Below are 21365 nucleotides of genomic sequence, written 5' to 3' on the forward strand. Positions count from 1 at the left end.
TATCTGTTTCTCTTTCCAAGCTGTGGAGTTGTAATTCATACTATACATATTTTACAGCCTCCAAAGGCTTGCTGAGTGCTAACCATGACCCCTGTGAGAAAAACACGGCAACTCCTTACCCCAAGACACCTGTGCAGAAACAGGCGTTAAACCCCAGCCAAGGTGTGACATTGTTACAGGATTCGTGGATCTGTAGTTTGCGTTTTTCATAGTGCAAGACAGACCCCCTTTCCTCCTTTTCTAGCTCTGCAAAATGGTTGTTTGCAAGCCACAGCTTTTCAGGGCCATACCTGCCTGTCTCATCTGAGAAAACAGGCAGAGAAAAGAGTTTTTCACAAGAGAAGGTGTGATTGCTTCTGCTTACTGGAGTACTGCCAAGCAACATACACCGTCCTCAGCACTGATGAACAGTGCTGTGTGTATTTTATCTCTCAGTCTCACTGTCTTCAGGGAATAGGGGAAGAAGGGACAGAAAAGTCAAAACTTTTGCCACGAACATATGAAATAAAGCAGCTGGTAAAGCTGATTACGAGAAATGTTTGCAGGATATTGCTGGGTCATTTGTAGTGGAGGGGTTCAACAATTGATAGTACAGAGCTGAGAAGCACATCATTGCCCAGGGATTTCTTTGGGGTCCCTCTTTTGAGGCACCAAGCTACCAGATAGAAAATTGATTTGTGATTGAGATGAGAGTCTAATGTCAAAAATTTCCTTAATATCTATACTGCACTGAGTTTATCAGAAATGCTTATAAATCACCCTTAACTGCCTTTTTGGTAATATTCTAGGTATTTCTACCAGAGCAGATAAAATAAACTATTTCTAATAAAAATAAACTATTTCTAATAAACTATTAAATACACTGGTATCTCACATGTTGCATTAGCATCCTATCAGCCAGTAAAGTGATACAATGCGATCTGTGGTCCAGGTGATTTCTAACCAATACAGACACATATTGTGCTCATTGTTGACAGATCAGGAGTTGATCTTTAAAGGCAGACGCCCTATTTTTTTAATCCTCTTTTTTCCTCAGGTGAGGCTCTGCCCTCCCACCACCGTACGAGTCGGCGGCGCCATCCGGCACTGCGCCCCGCCGGGCCGAGCCCCCGCACCGCCCTGTGACTGTGCCTGTGCCCCCGCACCGCCCTGTGCCCGTGCCCGTGCCCGTGCCCGTGCCCGTGCCCGTGCCCGTGCCCGTGCCCCCGCACCCGCCGCGCTCCGGCCCTTCGCCGGGCATGCAGCGGCACCGCCCCCTACCGCGCCCGTACCTGTGCGCGGCCCGGCCCCTCCGCGGAGCGAGCACCGCCCTCTCCCGGCGGCCGTCAAGGCGGGGGGCGCGGCCCCCGGAGCTGCCGCCCTCAGAGCCGCCCTCTCCTCCGCCCACCTTCCCCTCGGACACCTCCTCCCGGCGGCGCGGCCTGGACCGGGGCAGCGGCGTGGCGGGAAATGGCGGCCGGGCCGAGCCGAGCCGAGCTGAGTTAAGCGGAGCTGAGGGGACGGAGCCGCAGCTGCAGCCGCGCCATGAGGCTCCTGCGAGCTCTGCTGCGCGCGGCCGCCCCGGGCAGCGCCTCGCCGGGCACTATCCCGCAGCAGGTGGACTTCTACTCCCGCTTCTCCCCCTCGCCGCTATCCATGAAGCAGTTTCTGGACTTCGGTGAGTTCCTGCTCGGCCGCGGCCCCCGCCCGGCTGTTGCTTATCTCTTGTTACTGCTGTGCTTTCTGGCAGAAAAAGGCCCTGCTTCCTTCTGGGACAGGGGAACCTAGTTGGCTCCTTCCCGGAGACTGGAAGTGTGACAAGGTTGAAACTCAGCTGAAAACTCCGGGTTTTGGCACCACCAGAGTAGTGGGGGTTTTTCCGGCAGGACCTGCAGTGCTGGGGAGAGGGTGGGGACAGCTGTGACAGCTGGTGGGGTTGGAGCAGTGCTGGAGCTCGATCCCAAACACGTGAGACGTTTAACCTCAGCTGGCACCGAGGGGCTGAACAGTCATCACTTCTCAGTCGCGTGTCTGTGCCCCAGACAAACACCCAGACTTTCCTGGTTTAGAAGGCGTGTGAGAGAAAGAGCAGGATGCAGAGACCAAGAGCCATCCTGAAGGATTTGGAATCTAGTGTTAAAAATTATTAAATCAGTAATAGAATACTTGGTCTTACATTGTGCGCTAAAACCATTCATAACGCTTCCAGGTTTGTCTATCTGCTTGGAAACAAAAGGGATGGCAGCGATTTTCTGTTCTGCCTCAAAGCAAATACCACACAGAGCAAGGTTATGTAAGTCACACTGAGAAACCTATTCAAAGCTTGAGGTTGGAGCCATTCCATAATACGTTCTGTTTCTGTACCCAAGGCACTCTGGTGTGCATAAATGCTTTCCTAAGTGTTGCATATAAACATTTAAGTAGTTAATAGTTGCATTGCTTGTTACATTTTTATAAGTAAAACATAACTGAGAATTAGTCATACAGCCCCAGACAGTGTAAGTAGGAGGACTTAGAAAGAAAACTTTCTTTGAACTATCTGCTGTAACTTCATCCGTCTATTCAAGGTTTCATTCGTGGCAATGAAATGTATCCAACATTTAAAACTCGACTCATACAGGAACTGCATGTACCATAAGTTCTGTTGCTACCATATATTTAAGCAAAGAATCTTGCAATTCAGAGTTTGCTTTGACCTGTATTATTTTACCACTAAATACTGATAAAATAATGCTTATATTAAAATCAGTGTTGATTTTCCCTTGTGTCAAAAGATAGGCTACTTTTTTGCTGTTAGTACCTGAACATAAGGTAAAAATAATTTTGAAATCTTAATTTTTTTTCTCTCTTGTGCTTAAGCATTTAATCACAGGAAGTAAAAACTAGTAACAAAGTGAAAAAAAAAAGTGAATGCAAAAAAACCCCGAATAGCGTGCAAGACTGAGTCAGTATTTGTCTTTAAGAGATTCTGTGGCCATTATAATCTGATGGTGTTTTCATTAGGGATTTTTTGTCTCCTTTCACTATAGTGAGAGCATTCAAACAGGAAATAATAAAATCTGGTAATGCTAACTTAAAAAAAAAGAGATATTCCATTAGCAAATTTAGGTCTGGCTTGTACATCAGTTATCTTGGCTTATAAGGCCACAGTATTTTCTGTAGGAGTCTTATCCATTCTTTGTCTAGATGGACTGTGGCTGCACAGGAGAATCATTTGCCCATTCAGTGAAGTCCTGCCCTAAACTACCTTCCATATTTGATTCAGGACTGCAAAAAATTATGGCCTCCAGATAAAAAAACCTGTTTTGTGGAATGTAATTTCCTGAGTATATGAGGCAGTTAAAGATTATATTTACATTCTAATACCTTCAATCTGACTCGTTTGTGGAATTTTGCCCAAGAAGAGGTAAAGGCCAGTAACAGTCTTGTCTGAAATGCAATCTGACTAGGGAGAATGAAAGGTTTCTGGGCAGAGGTCATATGTAGACAACACATAATACTGGTAAGTGTAGCTAGGGAGGAATTTCTTGTAAGCTATTCCCTTTTTCATTAACTTAACTGACAATCTTTCATCAGTGTATGGCTTTCATCACAGTGTATGATGTATCTGAGTCTGGATACTTTAAAGTAAGCTATTCCATTTCAGTTTGATGATTTTTCCCATGTAAGACACTCCCAGCTTCCTTTTTAATTCCACATCCCTTCCTTTAATATTTTTCCCAACTCCTGCTTGCCAGATGGAAGGAATGAACTGGGCAGTAATACCAGAGTTAATTTGTAGGACACACTTGTGAAACACCAAACCTGAAGTAAGTACTTCAGTGCAGAAGATGAACAGGTTAGTAAGTTCAGATGCTGTTTACATGACAATCTTGAAATCTAGAAAGAAATCTGGCTGAGAGTAAATACGGCATGTCTTGGCCTCTTCCCCACACTGTATCCTCCTTTCTTGCCTAGGAAAACAGGCTTTGTGGAGTGAATTTAGGTCTTGATTTTAATAACTACATATAATTGCCACCCACACAGATGACATTTGTCTTTATAAAGGGGCAGGTCTATTATCAACAAGTGCAGGATTTTTGCTTCTAGCTTTTAAAAATGTAAAAAAATGAAAAAGTAAATGTATGTGAGAACTACTATCCTAATGGCTAATCCCAGTAGCTGTCCTGCTTTCTTTCTCAGTATTCATGTGAATTCATTCATCTATCTTTTTCCTGTAGACAGTGAACTTAAACTACAACAGATTTAGTTGAAAGTGAGATCACTATTGCAGAATTTATTTTCTGAAAGTGTTCCAGTAGGTTTTCCAGTGATTCAAAAGCAGGATGTACAGGACCATGATACTTTCTTAAGCACCATTCCCATAAATTGTTTCCTGCACTGGTTTCATTTGCTTCTCTGACACACTCAGAGTGACGCACTGTTTGATCAGTGCTGGTTGAGGCAGTGTTCACTGCAAATGAAATGAACAATATACATGAATAGAAGCTGTATTTAAAGTTGAATAGTATGGGTCTGCAGCTATTGCATTAGTTTCTCTTTGTATATTGAAGATTATTCTTACCCAAACAGAGCTGGAAGTTAAGAGATAAATTTTGAAATCAAAATGGGCTGCTGCCATGAAAGAAATACTGCCTTACCAGCCTGGCCAAGTCAGCTTTGAAACTAAGGCACAGGTCTCTTATGCAAGAAAGTAAGAGTTTGTGGAGTTTTCTGTCATAAGTACTGACTTTATTCTGTCATCATATATTTATTTTGGTCTTAGGATCAGAAAATGCTTGTGAGAAGACTTCATTTATGTTTCTCCGACAAGAGTTGCCTGTGAGATTGGCAAACATAATGAAGGAAATAAGCCTGCTCCCAGATAACCTGCTGAGAACACCTTCAGTTCAGCTGGTGCAGAGCTGGTAAGAACAGTGACATTCCTCACCTTTAAGGGTGGCCGTCTGCATATACACAGGTTGGAGGAAATCATTCTTTTCTACGCAAAGAACATTTCATGGGCTTGTGACAAGAACATCCCTTATTTAAAGTGAGATACTAAATATCCAGTGTGATATAGATCAGATACTAAATTTAGGCTTAAAAAAACCCTTTAGGAGCAATTAGAGAACCCATGAGAGAATGAAAAATCACTAAGTTTTGCAGACACTCGTGTATGAGAATTCAAAACTTTTTTTTTCAAACAAAAATCCAGGAGAGCAATGTTTAATAAGGGACTTAGCTGAAAATGAAGAGACTAGTTGAAGAAACCAACAAAGGCAGGCTAAGGTACAAAATGTTTGCAAAACATAGTAGAAACCATTTAAAGACACATTAATAGTAAAGGTGGGATTGATTAGATAACTGAATATAAAAAGAGCTATCAGTGAAGAGGAAGGCTCTTAAGGAAACACAAATGCTTACGTTCTCATGATACTACTAAATGACATTGATCAAATGGAAAAGGAATTTACTCCAACAAACGCAAAGTAGAACTCAGGCAGGACTCTCCTCTCCCTGTAGCCTTGCTTGCTTACAATGGAAAAAAATTCTGATGCTACTGGGAATATTTTTCTGAATATGTCAGTTGATGGGCAAGGAAAATAGTGGTAGGAACTAAGTAACAAATGTGGAGGAATATAATTGTATCACTGTGTTAGCCCATTATTCCTCTGAATTACATGCAGTTTTAGTCACTCCATCCTGAACATAAAAGACTAAGAGGGATAATCAGAGGGTTGGATCAATTTTTACATGAGTTGAAACCAAACAGAATTCTTCAGCTTGGAAAATACCTACCTAAGGATAGAGATGGCAGAAATACTTAAATCATGAACAAGCTGGAAAGGTTTTTCCAATAAGAGGAACTTGCTGGGGCTGCAAATAAGTGATCACCCACAGGATTTAAAATACAAAGATAATCTTTTATGCATTCTAATTAAATTGTGGAGTTCATTGCTCTGGAAATTTTTGAAGAAATGTCATGAATAGATTGAAAAGGATCTAATAAAATTCACAGGGGATAGGTACAATAACATGGGAACAAGCAACCTTGGAAGACCTCAAATTGCTAATTAGAGAGATCTGGGGAGACAAATTAGAATTGGTCTTTGTCCTGTTTCTTTCATTGAAAGGTATGTCCAAAGTCTTCAGGAGATCCTTGACTTTAAGGACAAAAGCTCAGAAGATTCAGGGGCTATTCACAGGTAAGGATCTGCTGTTACATATGTTAATATTTTCTTAATATTATGTGGAAGAATTGGCAAGAAAACAATAGGTTAAGAAAAATTTCATATATCTCAAATCTTTGCTTAAGAATTGCAGTAATGTGACCCCCTGTCCCTAAAAGGAGGGTACAGTAAAACCAGAAACAAAACATTTTAACATCATGCCATATTGTAGAGAGTGGCTTTGGTCAGTGTTGTCTGACCGTAACTGCCATTTGACATACGATGTTCTGCATGAAAACGCTGGCACAGTTTTCTCTTTCTCTTGGCAGTAATCAAGATAATAAATAAATAATATTTTTATAAATAGTCAAAATAGTTGATGACTGATTGTTTCAGTGCTAGTCACCTGAAATACACTGTAAAGAGTGGCCCGTCTTCTTACTCCAGTAGGCAGCCCTGTGGTATTTTGTAGGCAAGTGCTCTGTTTGCCACAGTATTAAATTCCCTTGAAAGTGAAATACTAACAATGCATTGATTTTAGTTTTACAGATACTGTGATAAAAATCCGGAATCGGCATAATGATGTAATTCCTACGATGGCTCAAGGAGTAATAGAATACAAGGAAAGCTTTGGCATTGATGCAGTGACCTCGCAGAATGTGCAGTATTTTTTAGACCGTTTCTACATGAGTCGCATTTCAATCAGAATGCTCCTTAACCAGCACTGTAAGTGCCAGTGTTGAAAGGAGGGGATATGATACCTGTACCTTGTCAAGTGTATTTTCCTTTAATTTTTAAGTGCTTAATATGAACTTAAATGTGACTTAGGAGTACACTATTTGTCTTGCTATTTATAAACTCATTCTTAATACAATTCCTGAAATATTAATTATTAGTAATCTTTCAAGTATTGTGAAGACTGGACTTACAGATTGCCTATACATTTTTATTTAGCAAAACTAAAATTATACTAGGTATTCAATAATACTTTCTTTTTTGGCAGCTTTACTGTTTGGTGGGAAAAGTAATCCAGCTCATCCAAAACACATTGGAAGCATCGACCCTAACTGCAATGTTGTTGAAGTTATTAGAGGTAAATCCAGCAGATAAGAACTAGAATCCTGAAAACTTACATGAATGTCATCCTCATACTCATCCTGATACTCATGTACTCATCCTGATACACATCCTGATACTCAGATACTACTTAGTTCTTTCCTACCTGGAGTAGGTTTATATAAAGTGTAATACAATTTTGTACCTTTTTCCTTTAAACCCAATTTTTCTAAGAAAATACAAAACCTCCCTGACAGTGCACAGTACTTTATTTGTTTTTCTTTTTGGCAAACTCTAAAGGAAAAAAAAGGTGGAAAGCGGAAACATAACTTCCTGTGTTTTTATTATAGATGGCTATGAAAGTGCCAAGAGCCTTTGTGATTTATATTACATGAGCTCTCCAGAACTTATCCTTGAAGAGCTGAATGGTAAGTGCATATGGACAACGCATCCTCTTGAACATCGTGATGGCTTCTTCTGAAGTAGCTGGTGGTGAAATGTTCTCCTTCTGCTTTTCATATAGTTAATGTGTTTTCTGTATCTCCTGTCATAAATAGTTCTGGGTTTTTAAAATCTGGCTGCAGGCTTTCCCCATTCCTCCCTTTAATTAGAAAACTGAAATCAGTAGAAAAGTTTTTGGCACTTAGAGCTGTTGGTGTAACAAATTTGAGCAGCCGTCTTCCAAGATTTCTTGCATGTCTTCACCTGCACTACTGCATCTCACCCTGTCTGCATTTTTTGTGACACTTTACAGATTTATACTAAATGTTCTATTACATCTTCATGATAATCTCCTCAAGGGTTATTAGAAAGCAACTATGATACGCCCTTATCAGTGATGCCAAAGTGGTTTTAAAATAATTTCTAAAGCAGCAAAAACATTTGAAAATCTTGAGTATAACTTTTGATTAACATAAAACTTTTTCCTTCTCTTGTAAATTCAACAATATAAATTCATATTTTAATTACCTCATTTGCTATTTAGTTATTTAGACTCTCTTTCTCCAGTTAAATCACCAGGACAGCCCATGCAAGTGGTGTACGTGCCATCACATCTCTATCACATGGTTTTCGAACTTTTCAAGGTCTGTGCACTTACCATTACACAAGTCTTCTATGAATCTTTGTTTAGTGAGATTGTATTGGTTTGACTTTTTGAACCAATTCTAGATAGCAGTGTGTTTTTTGCAAGTGCAAACCTCCTGCTGTTTGGCTGCAGGAACATTGCTAAATTGTACTGTTCAGACAAACAGTAATTGAATAGAAAATGAACAGCTTTGGAAGATGCATCTCCTTTGCCTAGCCACTGAATGCATGTGACAGCTTCTGAACAGACAGCTTAAATCTCAAAATGTATAAAGATACTACTTAATAAAGGAAGTGAGAATAAGATACATAATTTTTGGGATATCTTCAAATCTGGTAAAATGTGTAATAAGTCCTACAGAGCTTTCCTCAAGCAGTTCAGTCCTAGACTTTTCTTGATTGTTGTGTCATATTGCATGTAATATGCATTTCAAAGAGTTCTCCAGCAAAAACTCTGTACATTAAACTACTGAGATGTTCTTCTTAAAAAAATTAAATATTGGGATCCTGTGTTTTCTAAGAAGCTGTATTCATAATACTCATACCGAATGAACCAGAAATATTAAAAAAATACTCTAAACCAAAATACATTTGTTCTGATTCTGAAATACATGATAAAATAACTCCTAAATTGATGTTTAAGATATTATACCAAGTGAGTAAGATTTACATTGTACTTGAAATTGCAGAATGCAATGAGAGCCACAATGGAACACAATGCTGATCGATGCATTTATCCTGCAATTCGTGTACATGTCACGTTGGGAAATGAGGATTTAACTGTGAAGGTACCCACTTTTTTATTATTTTGAATGTAAGTTATTTTGACTGGGTTTTATTTCGTGCACAGGCAGCATATTACTAACTTCAGCCAGTGATGTGGGTCCGTCAGTAGATCGTATGTCATGACATATGTGAGTAAAAAGGCCATTATGGAATTCCACATACTGCATCAGTAGGAAGTTCATGGAAGGCTCTGCAATAGCTTCCTGTGCTTGTCATGCTCATGCCTTGCCTAACGTACAAGCAACCGTAACTAAAAATGAAGTAGCATCTTTCTACAATTGTAACATCAGCATTTTGTAAGTGACAATGACACAAGCTATACAGGTGTGAAACAACTGAAAAAAGGGTAATAAATACTGTATATTCCACACAAACCAAACCTCCTTAAGTACAGTTTGCAGTTTCTTCTTTTTCTGTACAATATGCATGTTGGATGTCAAAGACCAACTGCAAGCACTGGGTTTTTCATAGATCTCACTAAACTGTAGTAAAACAACTTCTTTGACTTACTTTTTCAGTAACAGGTTTTAGTCAATGATAGTTAACTGGCAGTATTCCTGAGGAATAAAGATTAAAAATTCAGACAACCTGGCATTTTCTGAAAGGTATAGTGACTTCAGACTAAAGTGAGTTATGAACAAGATAAAAGCCATGCACCATTCAAGTACAATTTTCTTGCTTCCAAGAGAATATGAATGCTTCTAAAGGTACTTATGGTATTTTATTTAATGGTTTAGGATTAATCTCTCTCTCTGGTCATTGCTGGAGATGAGAATTAAAGAAAACCTGTAACTTAATAGGGACAATGTTGCTTTTTGTTTTACCTGAACTTTCTCAGGCTTATTGGAAAAGGTGTCTTTTATAAAATGGATTCAGGGACATAATCTACATGCTCCTTCTTGTTCCAGATGAGTGATCGTGGTGGTGGTGTTCCTGTGAGGAAAATTGACAGGCTGTTCAACTACATGTATTCAACAGCACCACGTCCTCGAATTGAGACTTCACGAGCTACACCTTTGGTATGCAAATCTTTTATACCTGGGCATCTTGGCTGTTTAATGGTCACAAAAGAAACCATTTAGCCAAAGCTACCAAGTACTGATTTTATAGATACAATGAGAATTGTCATTTGAATGTTACAGCTTAATTCAATTATTTTTCTGAAAATAACTGGAAAATTGCATAAAATACTAAAAATTATTCAAGATTGTGTTTTTCTGTACTACATTTAAAGATCAGCTACCTCAAGCAGAACACTTAGCTATGCTGCATGTACTGTAGTGAGGGCAGAACTCTGAATTCTTTTTGTAGCCACTGAATGAAACGTAAAATAATTATAGCAATGGCTTTGGGTCAAGGCCACAGTTCACTCTGAGGTCAACTGTACCATACTCCAGCAAGGATGAAGGAGCATAGGTGTGACAGGGCATATGAGGAATTTACTTTGTTCTGATGTGAACGTAATAGATGCACAAGAAAAATTAAGCCTAAGCTCTTGGTTAGAATCTCTGAACAGCTTTTCTGCATTTATCCTCCTATATTGCATCATTTTAAAATATATACAGTGTTCTGCACGTAGATGACTCTGCAACTCATTAAACACTAGATCTGTGCAGAGAAGTGTTGTGTATGCTCACTGAGAGATCATCTCTAACATTTAATAGATAAAAAAAAATTACGCCTAACACTTCAGGCCTCTGTCCTGCTACAGCAGTCAGGGCTTGATAGAATTTTATTATATCCTACAAATTCACATACATTTTGTCTTGAACCTTTTTTATATACACTGATAGTGAAATGTATTTGATGTAAGTCCTCAGTGTTCTTAAGGTTAGTACTCCATGACAGAGACAGTACTGTTTTCTCTAGTGATATCTCTTCTTCAAAAAGATACCATAATGCAAGAAGTGTTTTCTACCAGCCCTGCCTGACAAAGGAATAAAACAGTTTTCTTATAATCACAGTTATCCATCCATTCTTCTGGTTTTGGGATGTATAATAGTTTGGGAAAGGGGACTGATACTTAACATCTGAACTCCCCTTACTGTCAAACATCATGCTTAGTTTCTCCATGTATATATTAAGTTAAAACAGAAAACGCCAATTGATGCAATTAATGGAAATAAACTTTTTCTCCTGGATCAGGCTGGATTTGGTTATGGCTTACCCATATCACGTCTGTATGCACAGTACTTCCAAGGAGACCTGAAACTGTATTCCTTAGAAGGCTATGGTACAGATGCAGTAATTTACATCAAGGTATGATGGAACACTTTACCATTTTACATTTATCAGCAACTGTAATCTAAAATGCTAATGGAACTCCTTGTTCTGTTACTATAACTTCAATTTAAAAGAATCATCAGCTACAGTCTTCTCTCCTTACAGGCCTTATCAACAGAATCAATTGAAAGGCTCCCTGTGTATAACAAAGCAGCCTGGAAGCATTATAAAGCAAACCACGAAGCAGATGATTGGTGTGTGCCAAGCAGTGAGCCAAAGGACATGACCACGTTTCGCAGTATGTAGCTTTCCCCTCGGCAGTTCATAAGAAGTAAGTTTGTCTCTAAAGGGAATTTAAAAGACTTAATTTGTAGCAAGATGTTGACCCATGTTTGGTATTTGAAAGTAATTTTAAGTGGAATAACAGAAGGCTTACTGTAAATAGACTTTTCTGAAATGAAAAAAACAACCCCCAAACCTGTACATACTTTTAAATAGAAGGTCACACTTAATTTGTTTAATTTTCTGGTTTTGAATACTTTCAGAGCCAAGTCAAGGGAGCAATGTTTTGGGTTTTATAGGGAATCAGTGCAATCTCTATTACATCTGATATTAATACTTACAATTACAAAATTGTTTTAATGGAAAAACTATTGAAAAAGCTCACTAGAGCATTTTTCCATTATACAATATTACAGATTAATGAAAAACTTGTGTAAGAAATTTGAGGAGCTTATTGCTATACCTTTGCACCTGTATGGCATTTTCTGTTTTTATGTTAAGCACACTGAAGCCTAATTTTGCAAAGTTAGATATGTTGCCTGCACACCTTTCCTACATCAAGGGTTTTTACAGCTGTAGAAATCACACTTATGGCTGTAGGGATAAAAGAGTTTTAAAAATCATTTTTAGCTGCAACTACTGGTATAATGTATCTCAGGTATGTGGCATTGGTCATATTTCTTTTTTTGTAATGTGAATGTAGAGTACATGTGAAAAACTTGTCTTTCCCTCATCATTGTGAACTGGGAAGTAACACTGACTTGTGTACAGCAGAGAAATGGGGCCTGTATTTCTGTAGGTCCTACCAAAAAGCGGCATCAACGTTCTTACCCTTGTAAGATCTCAGACTTGGTCATGTCAGCTTACAGCTGTAAATGGGCATCTATTTTAATAAACAGATTTTTTAAATTTGCCCTTAATAGGGCATCTCTATTACTTTGACAACATAAGCTACCTTCTCAGGAGTATTTAAGAAAAAGTGGAATTAACAGTTTTTGAAAATACCTTTGTATTTGTGATGTGCTTCTGGCCTTTTGTAGTACCTGGAAGTCACACTGTAACTTGGTAAGCAGAATGTGTATCAGTTGAAGACAAACTGTCAAAAACATACTGGGGAAGATAGAGGGGAATGAATGTTACCTTTCAGGTACAAAGTCCTTCTTTTAATAAAGGATTCACCTTTTTTTAATGCCTACTATGCCAACTTTGTTCAAATCATACACATGAATGTTGCACCTCAATCCCTGTAATTCCTAAACGTTTTAGGAGTGATGCAGTTAAAGCCACTGAGAATTACTCTTTTTTCAGTTAATTAACTGCATCTAATTCTGTGATTTTTGTTCTGCAGCAGACATGCATAATCCCTCTCAGAAAGAATAAATCTAAATTTTGCAAGTTTACGATCTCTGTGCAGAGCGGAAGGTGAGATACCGCAAGTGAAGGGAGTAGCTGGTATGTTAGAAATTGAAGTCACCTATTCAGGTTCTAGCTGAGCCAGAGTCAAGATTATTTCCTGCTACCTCGCTAGCTGAGTTCTGCAAAACAATTAAATGGTTTTATATCCTGGTCAAGCTACTGTAGATCCCTCTAACAGGAGCAAACTCAACTATTCTAGTTCAATCGCTACCAGAACAGTAAGTAGAGTTACCTGCTCCACTCAAGCCTGTGGGCATCTTGAGGCCCTTGCTTTTTCTTCCTTGCAAGGACGAGAGGTGGTGACTGGCACACCTGCATGGCTGTAAGTGAGGAGAATCTAGTTATCTTCTTTGGTCCTCCAAGAGGATGCATGTGGGAAACACCACACACACTATGAAATGGGGCCTGTACAGATGCTGGAGGGGACACTTGCAGCTACTGCTTTTGCTAAACTAAAGCTGAAAGTTACAGAAAGGGCAAAAAACCCTCAGGTCTGAACCTGAGCAGTCTATGCTAAGTTTTAAGTCTTTTAACTAATTCAACTGAAATTATTTTGGTAATTCTGAGAAGTGCAAGAGAATTTTCTGAAAAAAGCTAACAGTTTGTTTTCTACAAAGTCTGTTAATTATTTCAGGTATTATTGCAATAAAGCCTCTTTGATATTCTCAGCTAACCAATTGTATTCTGATTATTAGAACAACTTGCTGTGTAATTATGTTTGTATCTATCTGTTCACTTGCCACCCCAAATGATTGTGGTGAAAACACAATTGTGTTGTATTTTGGTTTACAATGTTTAACCCTACTTAACAAGCATGCTCTTTTGATAACTTTTGGTTTAAACAGATGTTCAGAAGACAACTTTTGTGTTGAATATTTTCATTACTATTCTGAAGTGATTGCTAGCACACTGGTTAAGTTGAAGTGAATCACTGCTATCAAAATGCTGAGATAAATAGTTTTGTATGCAAATGAGCTCAGTCTTGCACTGACTAATCTTGGTTTGTGTTAATTTAATTGTTTTTGAAAGAATCACTACATTTATTCATTAAAACTATTGTAAAAATTCAGCTCTGTTGGGTGATTGTGTACCTTTGTACCAAGCTTGTTCGGGGCAGCCACCCTTCTCCTTCCACATCCCACAGATGTTCAGGGCTGTAGTCTGTGATAAGCAACATTCTTATGCTCGGGTGCCAGGTGAGTTTATCATCCCTGCTATGGCCCCTGTTTAACTACACCAGCTCTGCACACAGGGAAACCCCTGAAACCACTATTTCCACTAGTCTCCTTCATGAGGAAACGCCTCACGGTGCAACAGTAGACTTAAGGAAAAAGGGTAATACATGTTTGTATCAATATTCTGTCTTCTAGCTGAAAGTACTCAGCTCTCTTGACTGAATTAACTGAAGGCTGGTTTTACATGTGTGACCCTGAGCATTTAAGGATTCTGTACTTCTAATTCCTTTCTTTTATCAGTAGGGCAGCATTCCTCTGTGGCTCAAGGTCTTTAAGTTTGGCACACAACACAAAGCTATGGGGAAAAAAGTAAAGAAGTTAAATCTTGACCAAAGAATAGTTTCTTAATGCATCAAACTGAAATATAACCTCTTTGAAAAAGTAATTATTACAAGATTTTCAATCTTTATTTTGGAAATGCCAAGTGTGCAGAAGCATTTCCATACAGTTGTTTTGCTGAAATTTTTAAGACATTTATACAAAAAAAAAATAAATGTGAAACACCAACAGTGAAGGTCATTCATTTAATTAAAATGAAAAACAGTCTATAGATTTAAAGGAGAACTTGGTCCACATAAATGAACTATGTAAGTTTTGTTCTAGTCCATTCTACAGTGGAACTGATATTTAAACTAGTCTATGTTTCTGGAATAATCTAAGGAAGTGCTCTTGTATCTCTAGAAAATAGTATTTAAATATACAAAACACCAATTCATCTTCTAAGCTATTTTGAGAATCAAATCCTCCTTTAAAGAGAAATAATCTGTGGTCTACAATGGAACGTTTAAATACAAGGCAGAAACCCCAGTGCGTCAGTGATCATTTTTCCTACAGTTCTTCCCTCAATATCTTAAGTTTGAAAAACAGTATGGTTTAAAATTAGCAAATATATAAATTTGGTCCGCAAAATCTTGTAGCAGGTAGAAAAGAGAAATATATGTATTGCAAATTGATCTTATTCATAGCATAAATCTATAAAACTATGTATTATTTAGGAAAAATAGGTTAAAAAGGATCTTATTTATAGGTTTAAACCTTGTCCCAACACCATATGAGTAGTGTACAGCAAACTTAATATTATGCTTAGGATATGTAGTTTGTGAAAACTACTTAGTATTTCTTGTTATTTTCTCAGTAAATTGCAACACAGAATACAAAAACAATGTGCTACTAAAGTGAACTTTGAATGAAGCCCAGAAATATGAGAACTTAAACAAAATAATCCATAAATTTGAAATACATGCTTCCTTTTTAAATTAATTTGACATTACCATTTTCTTAAACTTAATTTTTACTATACATCTTTAGTGGCAACAGATAAACAGACCGTCACAGACTGAATTTCTTGGCAGGATTATTCTACTGTCCCTCTATCAGACTCGATTCTATCAAATGCTAGTTGACTACTATTGGAATGATTTTTAATACAGTATTCTACTTTCCACAAACATCAATTTCAATGAAAAGGGCATATGAGGTCTTAGAAGCAGAAACGTTACTTAAGGCAGAAAGTTGAAGTATTGTCTATTAATACAGGCAGAGTCAACTAGGAATAAAAATACTGAAAACATTATTTCATTTTATTACGCTGTAATGGGGAGGGACCATAATTAAAAAGTAAAAAACCACCTATCATATTAAACTGTTGCACTTTCCCTCCTCCCTCAATTGTACAATTATATACAAATCTGCTGAACTACCTCAAGATTAGGCAAGTCTGCACTACAATAAAACCATCATTTTAGCAGCTTGATTCAAGAGTGGCCACCACTCTGCCAGTCTTGCGAACTTCTCTCTCCTTCTTTTGAACCTTTTCCTTCTGCTTTTCCAGTTTTTCTTGTGTTTTTCTAATATCCTTAATTTTTTTCTTTATTGTTGATCGGTCATTTTGACTGGAAACTCCCAAAGCCTTTGGAGGGCGAAAGCAAAACAAAACCTCATCAGTATCAGTAATTTTTTCCAATGGCACTATCAATAGTGCTTGTGCATGAACAATTTAAAGAAGTGTTATTCACTTTGCTGCAAGATAGTCAGTTTGTTTGAAAAACAAGGACTCGAGGCCTCAAAAGCAATGTAAATAATCATCTGGGTAACAAGGCAAGTATGGAAACTAGGGCCAACTCTTTAGGCTTGAAGTAACAGTTTTGTTTTCCATTTTACAAACATGTAGACCCCGAGAATTTCCAGAAAATAACAAAGTAGTCTTAAAATAATTTTCTCGTTAATTCCAATATTAAGGATTTTAGTGTTATGAAGCCAGTACACTTCGATTAGCAGCAGGTGGCAGCACCCGATTCCAAGTTCCTGACTGCACTCAGTGTCAACCCGAATGGCAGCCATGAAAACAAGAAAATAGACTTTGCAGTTTAAAAATATGTCGGAGTAAGCAGCAAATTATATGGTCCCAAATCTACCCTGGGATATTCACTTACCTTTAACTTCTCACTGTCGAGCTGCATTAATTGCTGTCCATCCACGTTCATGGCCGTGAACTCTGCAATGTACTGCTCCATGTTCATGCCCATTAACCAGTGGCATACTTGCTGGGTGGTCCATTCAGAAATAGGTCTACTGTGCCATTGATTTTGCTTGCCTGTTGTTGCAAATTCATCATCTAATGCCTAACCAATTGAGAAAAGTCACCATAAGCAAGGTTTTACTTGACTAAATGTTGAATTCCAGTTGCTGGTCAAGTTTGGTTAACAAAATGCATTTTTAAATATGCTCTACTCCAAAAGGACTTAAGTTCTTGAGATCACAGTTTATAGTCAGTTTGCGTAGGAGTTTACTACAAACAAAAAGACACTACAACATTCAACAGGAAGTCAGAAATAGACAACATAAATGTTTTTAAGAAATCATATAGCAAAGCATTAGCTTAAATTGTATGTATTCTAACAGTGAACACACTGCCTTCAGTTTTAGCTGGTTAAGGGACCTCAATCCAGTGTTAGATGGTACTTTGCACAGCATGAAGAATCACTGAAGTAACATTTCAACTCTATTATTGATTACTGTTAACATGACGGGAATCCAGAATAAAAGCAATTCTAGTAGTCAGTAAATCTGGTGACTGTTCCAGGCACAGTTTTACTACATTTTGTACATTTCTAAAAGAGAGAACTGTTCATTCTTTCAGCTACTGCTATCACATCAACATTTTAAAGGGTCTGCCTTAATAGAAGATGACCATTTCAGAAACATAAGCCTTGCACCAAAAATACACACAGTGCCCTGCTTTCATTTCAGTTTGCTTCTGGGGGGAAAATGTACTGCTGTTTGTCCCGAAGCACTACTACTTCATCATAAAAGAAAAGCTACATAAAACAGAGCTGAATGTCTGTACAGAAGGAATTGGAGTGTGGTACCTGAGTCAGAAACATCAGTAACTATCCAAAAGGATCTCTCACTAGCTTGTGATTGAGTACAGGCTGCATTAGACCTGCAGACTGCTCCACTAGGCAGCTTCCACTGTTGATCAAAGGTATTTGCAAAACAGAAGAAAGCACTGTCCCCATTTACAGGGAGCCTTACACATCATTTGTGAACAGAAAACCTGGAAATAAGCATTTTTCTAGTGATGGATTTGAGATGTGACCATGTAAATCTCAGAGGAACAACTACAGCTCCCAGCCAGAGGGATCTCACAAAATCCAGCCTATTTGATAGAATATTTAGGACAGTTGATTGAATGTAACAAAATAATTCTGGCGATTACAAGTCAAAGATAGTGAGACGCAGGCTTGTCATGTGACCTGATCATACAGCAAGTGGAACTGAGCCCACTGCATGGAAGCCACATGGAGTCTGAGGTGAAACAAAACTTTTAAGTTTCCAGTGTGTTGAAGGACTCCATGTAATCAGAAACGGTTCTGCTTTCCCTGGTCTGAGAAACAAAGGACAGTGGTTACATGAGGAGGAAGTGCATATAAATAAGAATGAGTTTGTAGAGCAGAACAGTTTGTGCTGAGGTTCCAAAATCCATACTACAGGCATCTCAAAGAAATTTCACTTCCAAGTAGCTATAGTCTGGTCACTCCATGGCCATTAGCAGGTGGAATGTATCAGAAGCACTAGTGGAGCACATCTGATTTGATTTCTAAGATAAACCAAAGTAAGGCAAGTGGGAACAATCAGGAGATTTATTTTTTAAAAAGTGAACTCCTTAACCAAATCAAAGTGCTTATGTAGATATAACAAGTGTGAACCCATCCACCTTCCTGACGTGCAAAAGAAAAATAACAATTTACATAAAGTAACAGCAAATGGCTCTAGAAGAGGTTTTGTTTGAAATGTTCTATACAGCATCTGCATCAAGACAACCTGGGCACTGTAGTCTTCTATCTAAGCTAAAAAGCTTGAGTTGCTTCGTACAGAGATTAATTGGATAAATTACCAACAGAAGTTCAAAGTGCCCATTTATTTAAATAGTTTTAGATAACAGTGCTCCTTAACCTGATAATGTAATATGAAATATAGATTGGTAATGCTCTCATACTAGCAAGCGTTCATGAATAATACATAAAAGGGGGAAATGCTTTACATGTTCAGTTTGACCTGTATCTCAGTCACATGTTGTCCATCAGCTGCAAGAAATACTACAATATATATATTGTCACTTCTGTTTTTTGTAATATATATCTCCACTTCCATCCTTTGAGTATGTATCTATCTCCTTTCTGCAGAGAAATGTGTAAAGTGTTTTACTCTAGTTGGAACTCACTCTCTAGTTTTATTGAATTTGTGCAAGCCACGCAAAAACTTCACTTCTGTAATTTCAGAGTGTAAGGACTTCAGGAAGGTGCACTCCTGGCAAAAAAGGAGGCCCAGATTAATTAATTTCAACAGAAGAATGCAGTCCCCTGACAGAATCTTGGGGGCTCTCTGCACCAGTTCCTCCAAGCAGTGTGGATTAGAGCAGACTGAGTCTTCCAGGCTGAGCTACTAATTGCAATTTAGGGTTTCAGCATCAGCAGTTGCTAATAGACTCCTACATCATATTGGTGAAGACAGACCCCTAAACCCAGAAGTTGTAGCAATACCTGAATCTGTGTTAAAACACCTAGACATCCACTCCTCACAGTTCCTGTATAATTTGAATTTTTCATTACTGCACAAGGGAATAATACATCTAACGATTTTTCAGAATATGAACAGGAAAGTGAACATGTAGAAGGGTAAGATGAAGAACATCGACTTTTGAGTAACGCTTATTGATCATGAAGTAACACCCTCTACGTCATTCTATCCCTAGAAGTCCATTCAGAGGCACAAGGAACACGCCAGGGTGTTTGTACAGTTAACAGTTAAGTTAAGAGTCCTCAAAACAGCCACCACACACACAAGAGATCAGCTGGAAATTCAAAAAGCAGAACTAACACTACTTATAAAATAAGGAAGCATGAGAAAGCCACGTGCTCCTGCACAAAATGCAGGTGATTCAGAAAGCAAGTACAGGAATACTGAAGCTCTGAAGATAAAAGCCCAAGAAAACATCCCTGCCATGACACCATTTAACATATTAAGAACTTTAGAAGGATTACCAGCTGGCCATCTGTGAGTGAAGTGCCTCTGCTGTAACGAGCTGGCTGCTAACAACCTCAGCAGGCAGACACTTCCCTGAACTGCCTGTCAGCACCTGCCCAGCAGAGGCAGACTCAGTGCTGCCCCTGTCTAGATCTCTAAGAGATGCTTCCACCTTGTGTCTCCTAACAATTCCAGGATTTCTAAGGCAGTATGACAGGGGTGTTCAGTCATAGAATGGACGTGATCTCAGAGGTCTTTTGCAACCTAACTCATTCTGTGATTTGAAATACCCAAAATTGCTGTCAGATTGATTATTTATTTTCTCCTAGACCTAGACTTCAAATTTAAAGAGACCCAAGAGCAGAACTAAATATTTTAATCCTTTTATGCTTCTTTCCAAAAGAGGCAGCAGTTCAGAGTTTATTTCTAATTTTCCTCAGAAGAGACCCTTGATACTCAATGTCATTACTGAAAAGGTACAAACTCCTTTCATTGGTCATGTGAGACCAGGACTATAAGCAACATATGAACTAGAGCGAACACTGGAATTAAATGGACTTAAACCATCCCTTCACACACAGAAAATTAGTAATAGCTTTTGTTTTGAGTTTTAACACCTGAAGTTTACTGAAAGTTTTAACACTGATCAAAGAACAATATTCAAGGAGACATCTTTGATAAAATCTTAAGATTTATACTGCTTGAAAGTTTTAGAAACACATTCCATTCACGAACCATTCCACTCAAAAAACTGCAGGGAATACTTGCAAAGCTAGATTATTATTATTAACTAGACTTCCTCTGGTTTCCTCTGGTTTATTATTTATCTCTAATAAAAAATTGCAAAAAATTAATCCACTACCACAACCTGTAAGCTAGTTATGTGATTTTTGACACTCCAGATTTTTCACTTAGTGAATTTATATTTATAACATTGTTTGTAAAACTGTTTTGACTTTTTACATATTACTGGAATACTTTAGATTCTCACCAAAACCTGATTCAAGACAGCTAATAAAAGCCCCTGACACTCATGAACCACCTGGTAAGCTGACAAGCTCTCTAACTCATTTCTGTAAAAGAACTGTTTTCAGCTTTTAATCAGTCTATAAATTACATCCTTTAGTTTAGAAAAAGATGCCCATCAGCCAAGTGTAGACTTTAAGTTTCAGCTGTAACCAAAAGAGTTAGTTCTCCAGGGCAAATGAATACTGACTGTCATATATCTAATTTCTACCTATATATCAGAACTACCATATTCTGCCTTTTTTTTGTTGCTGTTGTTTCTTTTGCTTCTATTGAGATGAAATTTTATGGTAAAACAAACCTATGCAGAAGTGAAGCCAAGGTAAAAAATGCTGCAGTTTTCATTCACCCAGGAAATTGCTTTAAATTAGTGGAACAAAACCATATATATATACTTAAAATTAAAAACTGCAATTTGGTCGGAGAGTTCACTCTGATTTTTATGATGCAACTAGGATCAGAACACACAGGCTAGTGTGTCACCCACTAGTCCATGTCCTTAGTTCATTAACAGCTTATAATTCTTTACAGTGCTCTTCAACATTCAGATATGGAACAGCCATCTAGTTTCACATTACACACATCTGTTTCTATTAAA

At 38.1% G+C, this 21365-nt stretch overlaps 2 protein-coding genes across 6 annotated transcripts in view; one reads left to right on the top strand and one right to left on the bottom strand.

The window, feature by feature from the left end:
• Positions 1-1356: 1356 nt before the first annotated feature.
• PDK1 (pyruvate dehydrogenase kinase 1) lies at positions 1357-14049 on the top strand. Its single transcript, XM_071562207.1, has 11 exons — positions 1357-1657; positions 4745-4886; positions 6096-6167; positions 6673-6857; positions 7135-7224; positions 7538-7615; positions 8196-8272; positions 8963-9061; positions 9968-10078; positions 11205-11318; positions 11448-14049. The coding sequence occupies exons 1-11, from the start codon at positions 1525-1527 to the stop codon at positions 11586-11588; spliced, it is 1242 nt and encodes a 413-aa protein (XP_071418308.1). The 5' UTR covers positions 1357-1524; the 3' UTR covers positions 11589-14049.
• Positions 14050-14725: 676 nt separating this feature from the next.
• LOC139674884 (neurabin-2-like) overlaps positions 14726-21365 on the bottom strand; it is a 43188-nt gene continuing 36548 nt past the window's right edge. For all 5 annotated transcript variants that reach the window (XM_071561819.1, XM_071561822.1, XM_071561820.1 and 2 more), the window contains 2 exons: positions 16648-16836; positions 14726-16124 (listed from right to left, as the gene is read on the bottom strand). In XM_071561819.1, the coding sequence (XP_071417920.1) occupies positions 15957-16124; positions 16648-16836 (357 nt within the window). In that variant the 3' untranslated portion in view covers positions 14726-15956. The remainder of the gene's footprint in view (positions 16125-16647; positions 16837-21365) is intronic.

The sequence above is a fragment of the Pithys albifrons genome, chromosome 8 (assembly GCF_047495875.1).
Source record: "Pithys albifrons albifrons isolate INPA30051 chromosome 8, PitAlb_v1, whole genome shotgun sequence".
In the NCBI taxonomy this organism is placed as follows: Eukaryota; Metazoa; Chordata; class Aves; order Passeriformes; family Thamnophilidae; genus Pithys; species Pithys albifrons.

Coding starts and splice junctions, on each gene's coding strand:
- PDK1 (XM_071562207.1), top strand. CDS start 1,525: ATGAGGCTCCTGCGAGCTCTGCTGCGCGCGGCCGCCCCGGGCAGCGCC. Junction 7,616..8,195: donor TATCCTTGAAGAGCTGAATG/GTAAGTGCATAT, acceptor CTCTTTCTCCAG/TTAAATCACCAGGACAGCCC. Junction 9,062..9,967: donor ATGAGGATTTAACTGTGAAG/GTACCCACTTTT, acceptor TTCTTGTTCCAG/ATGAGTGATCGTGGTGGTGG.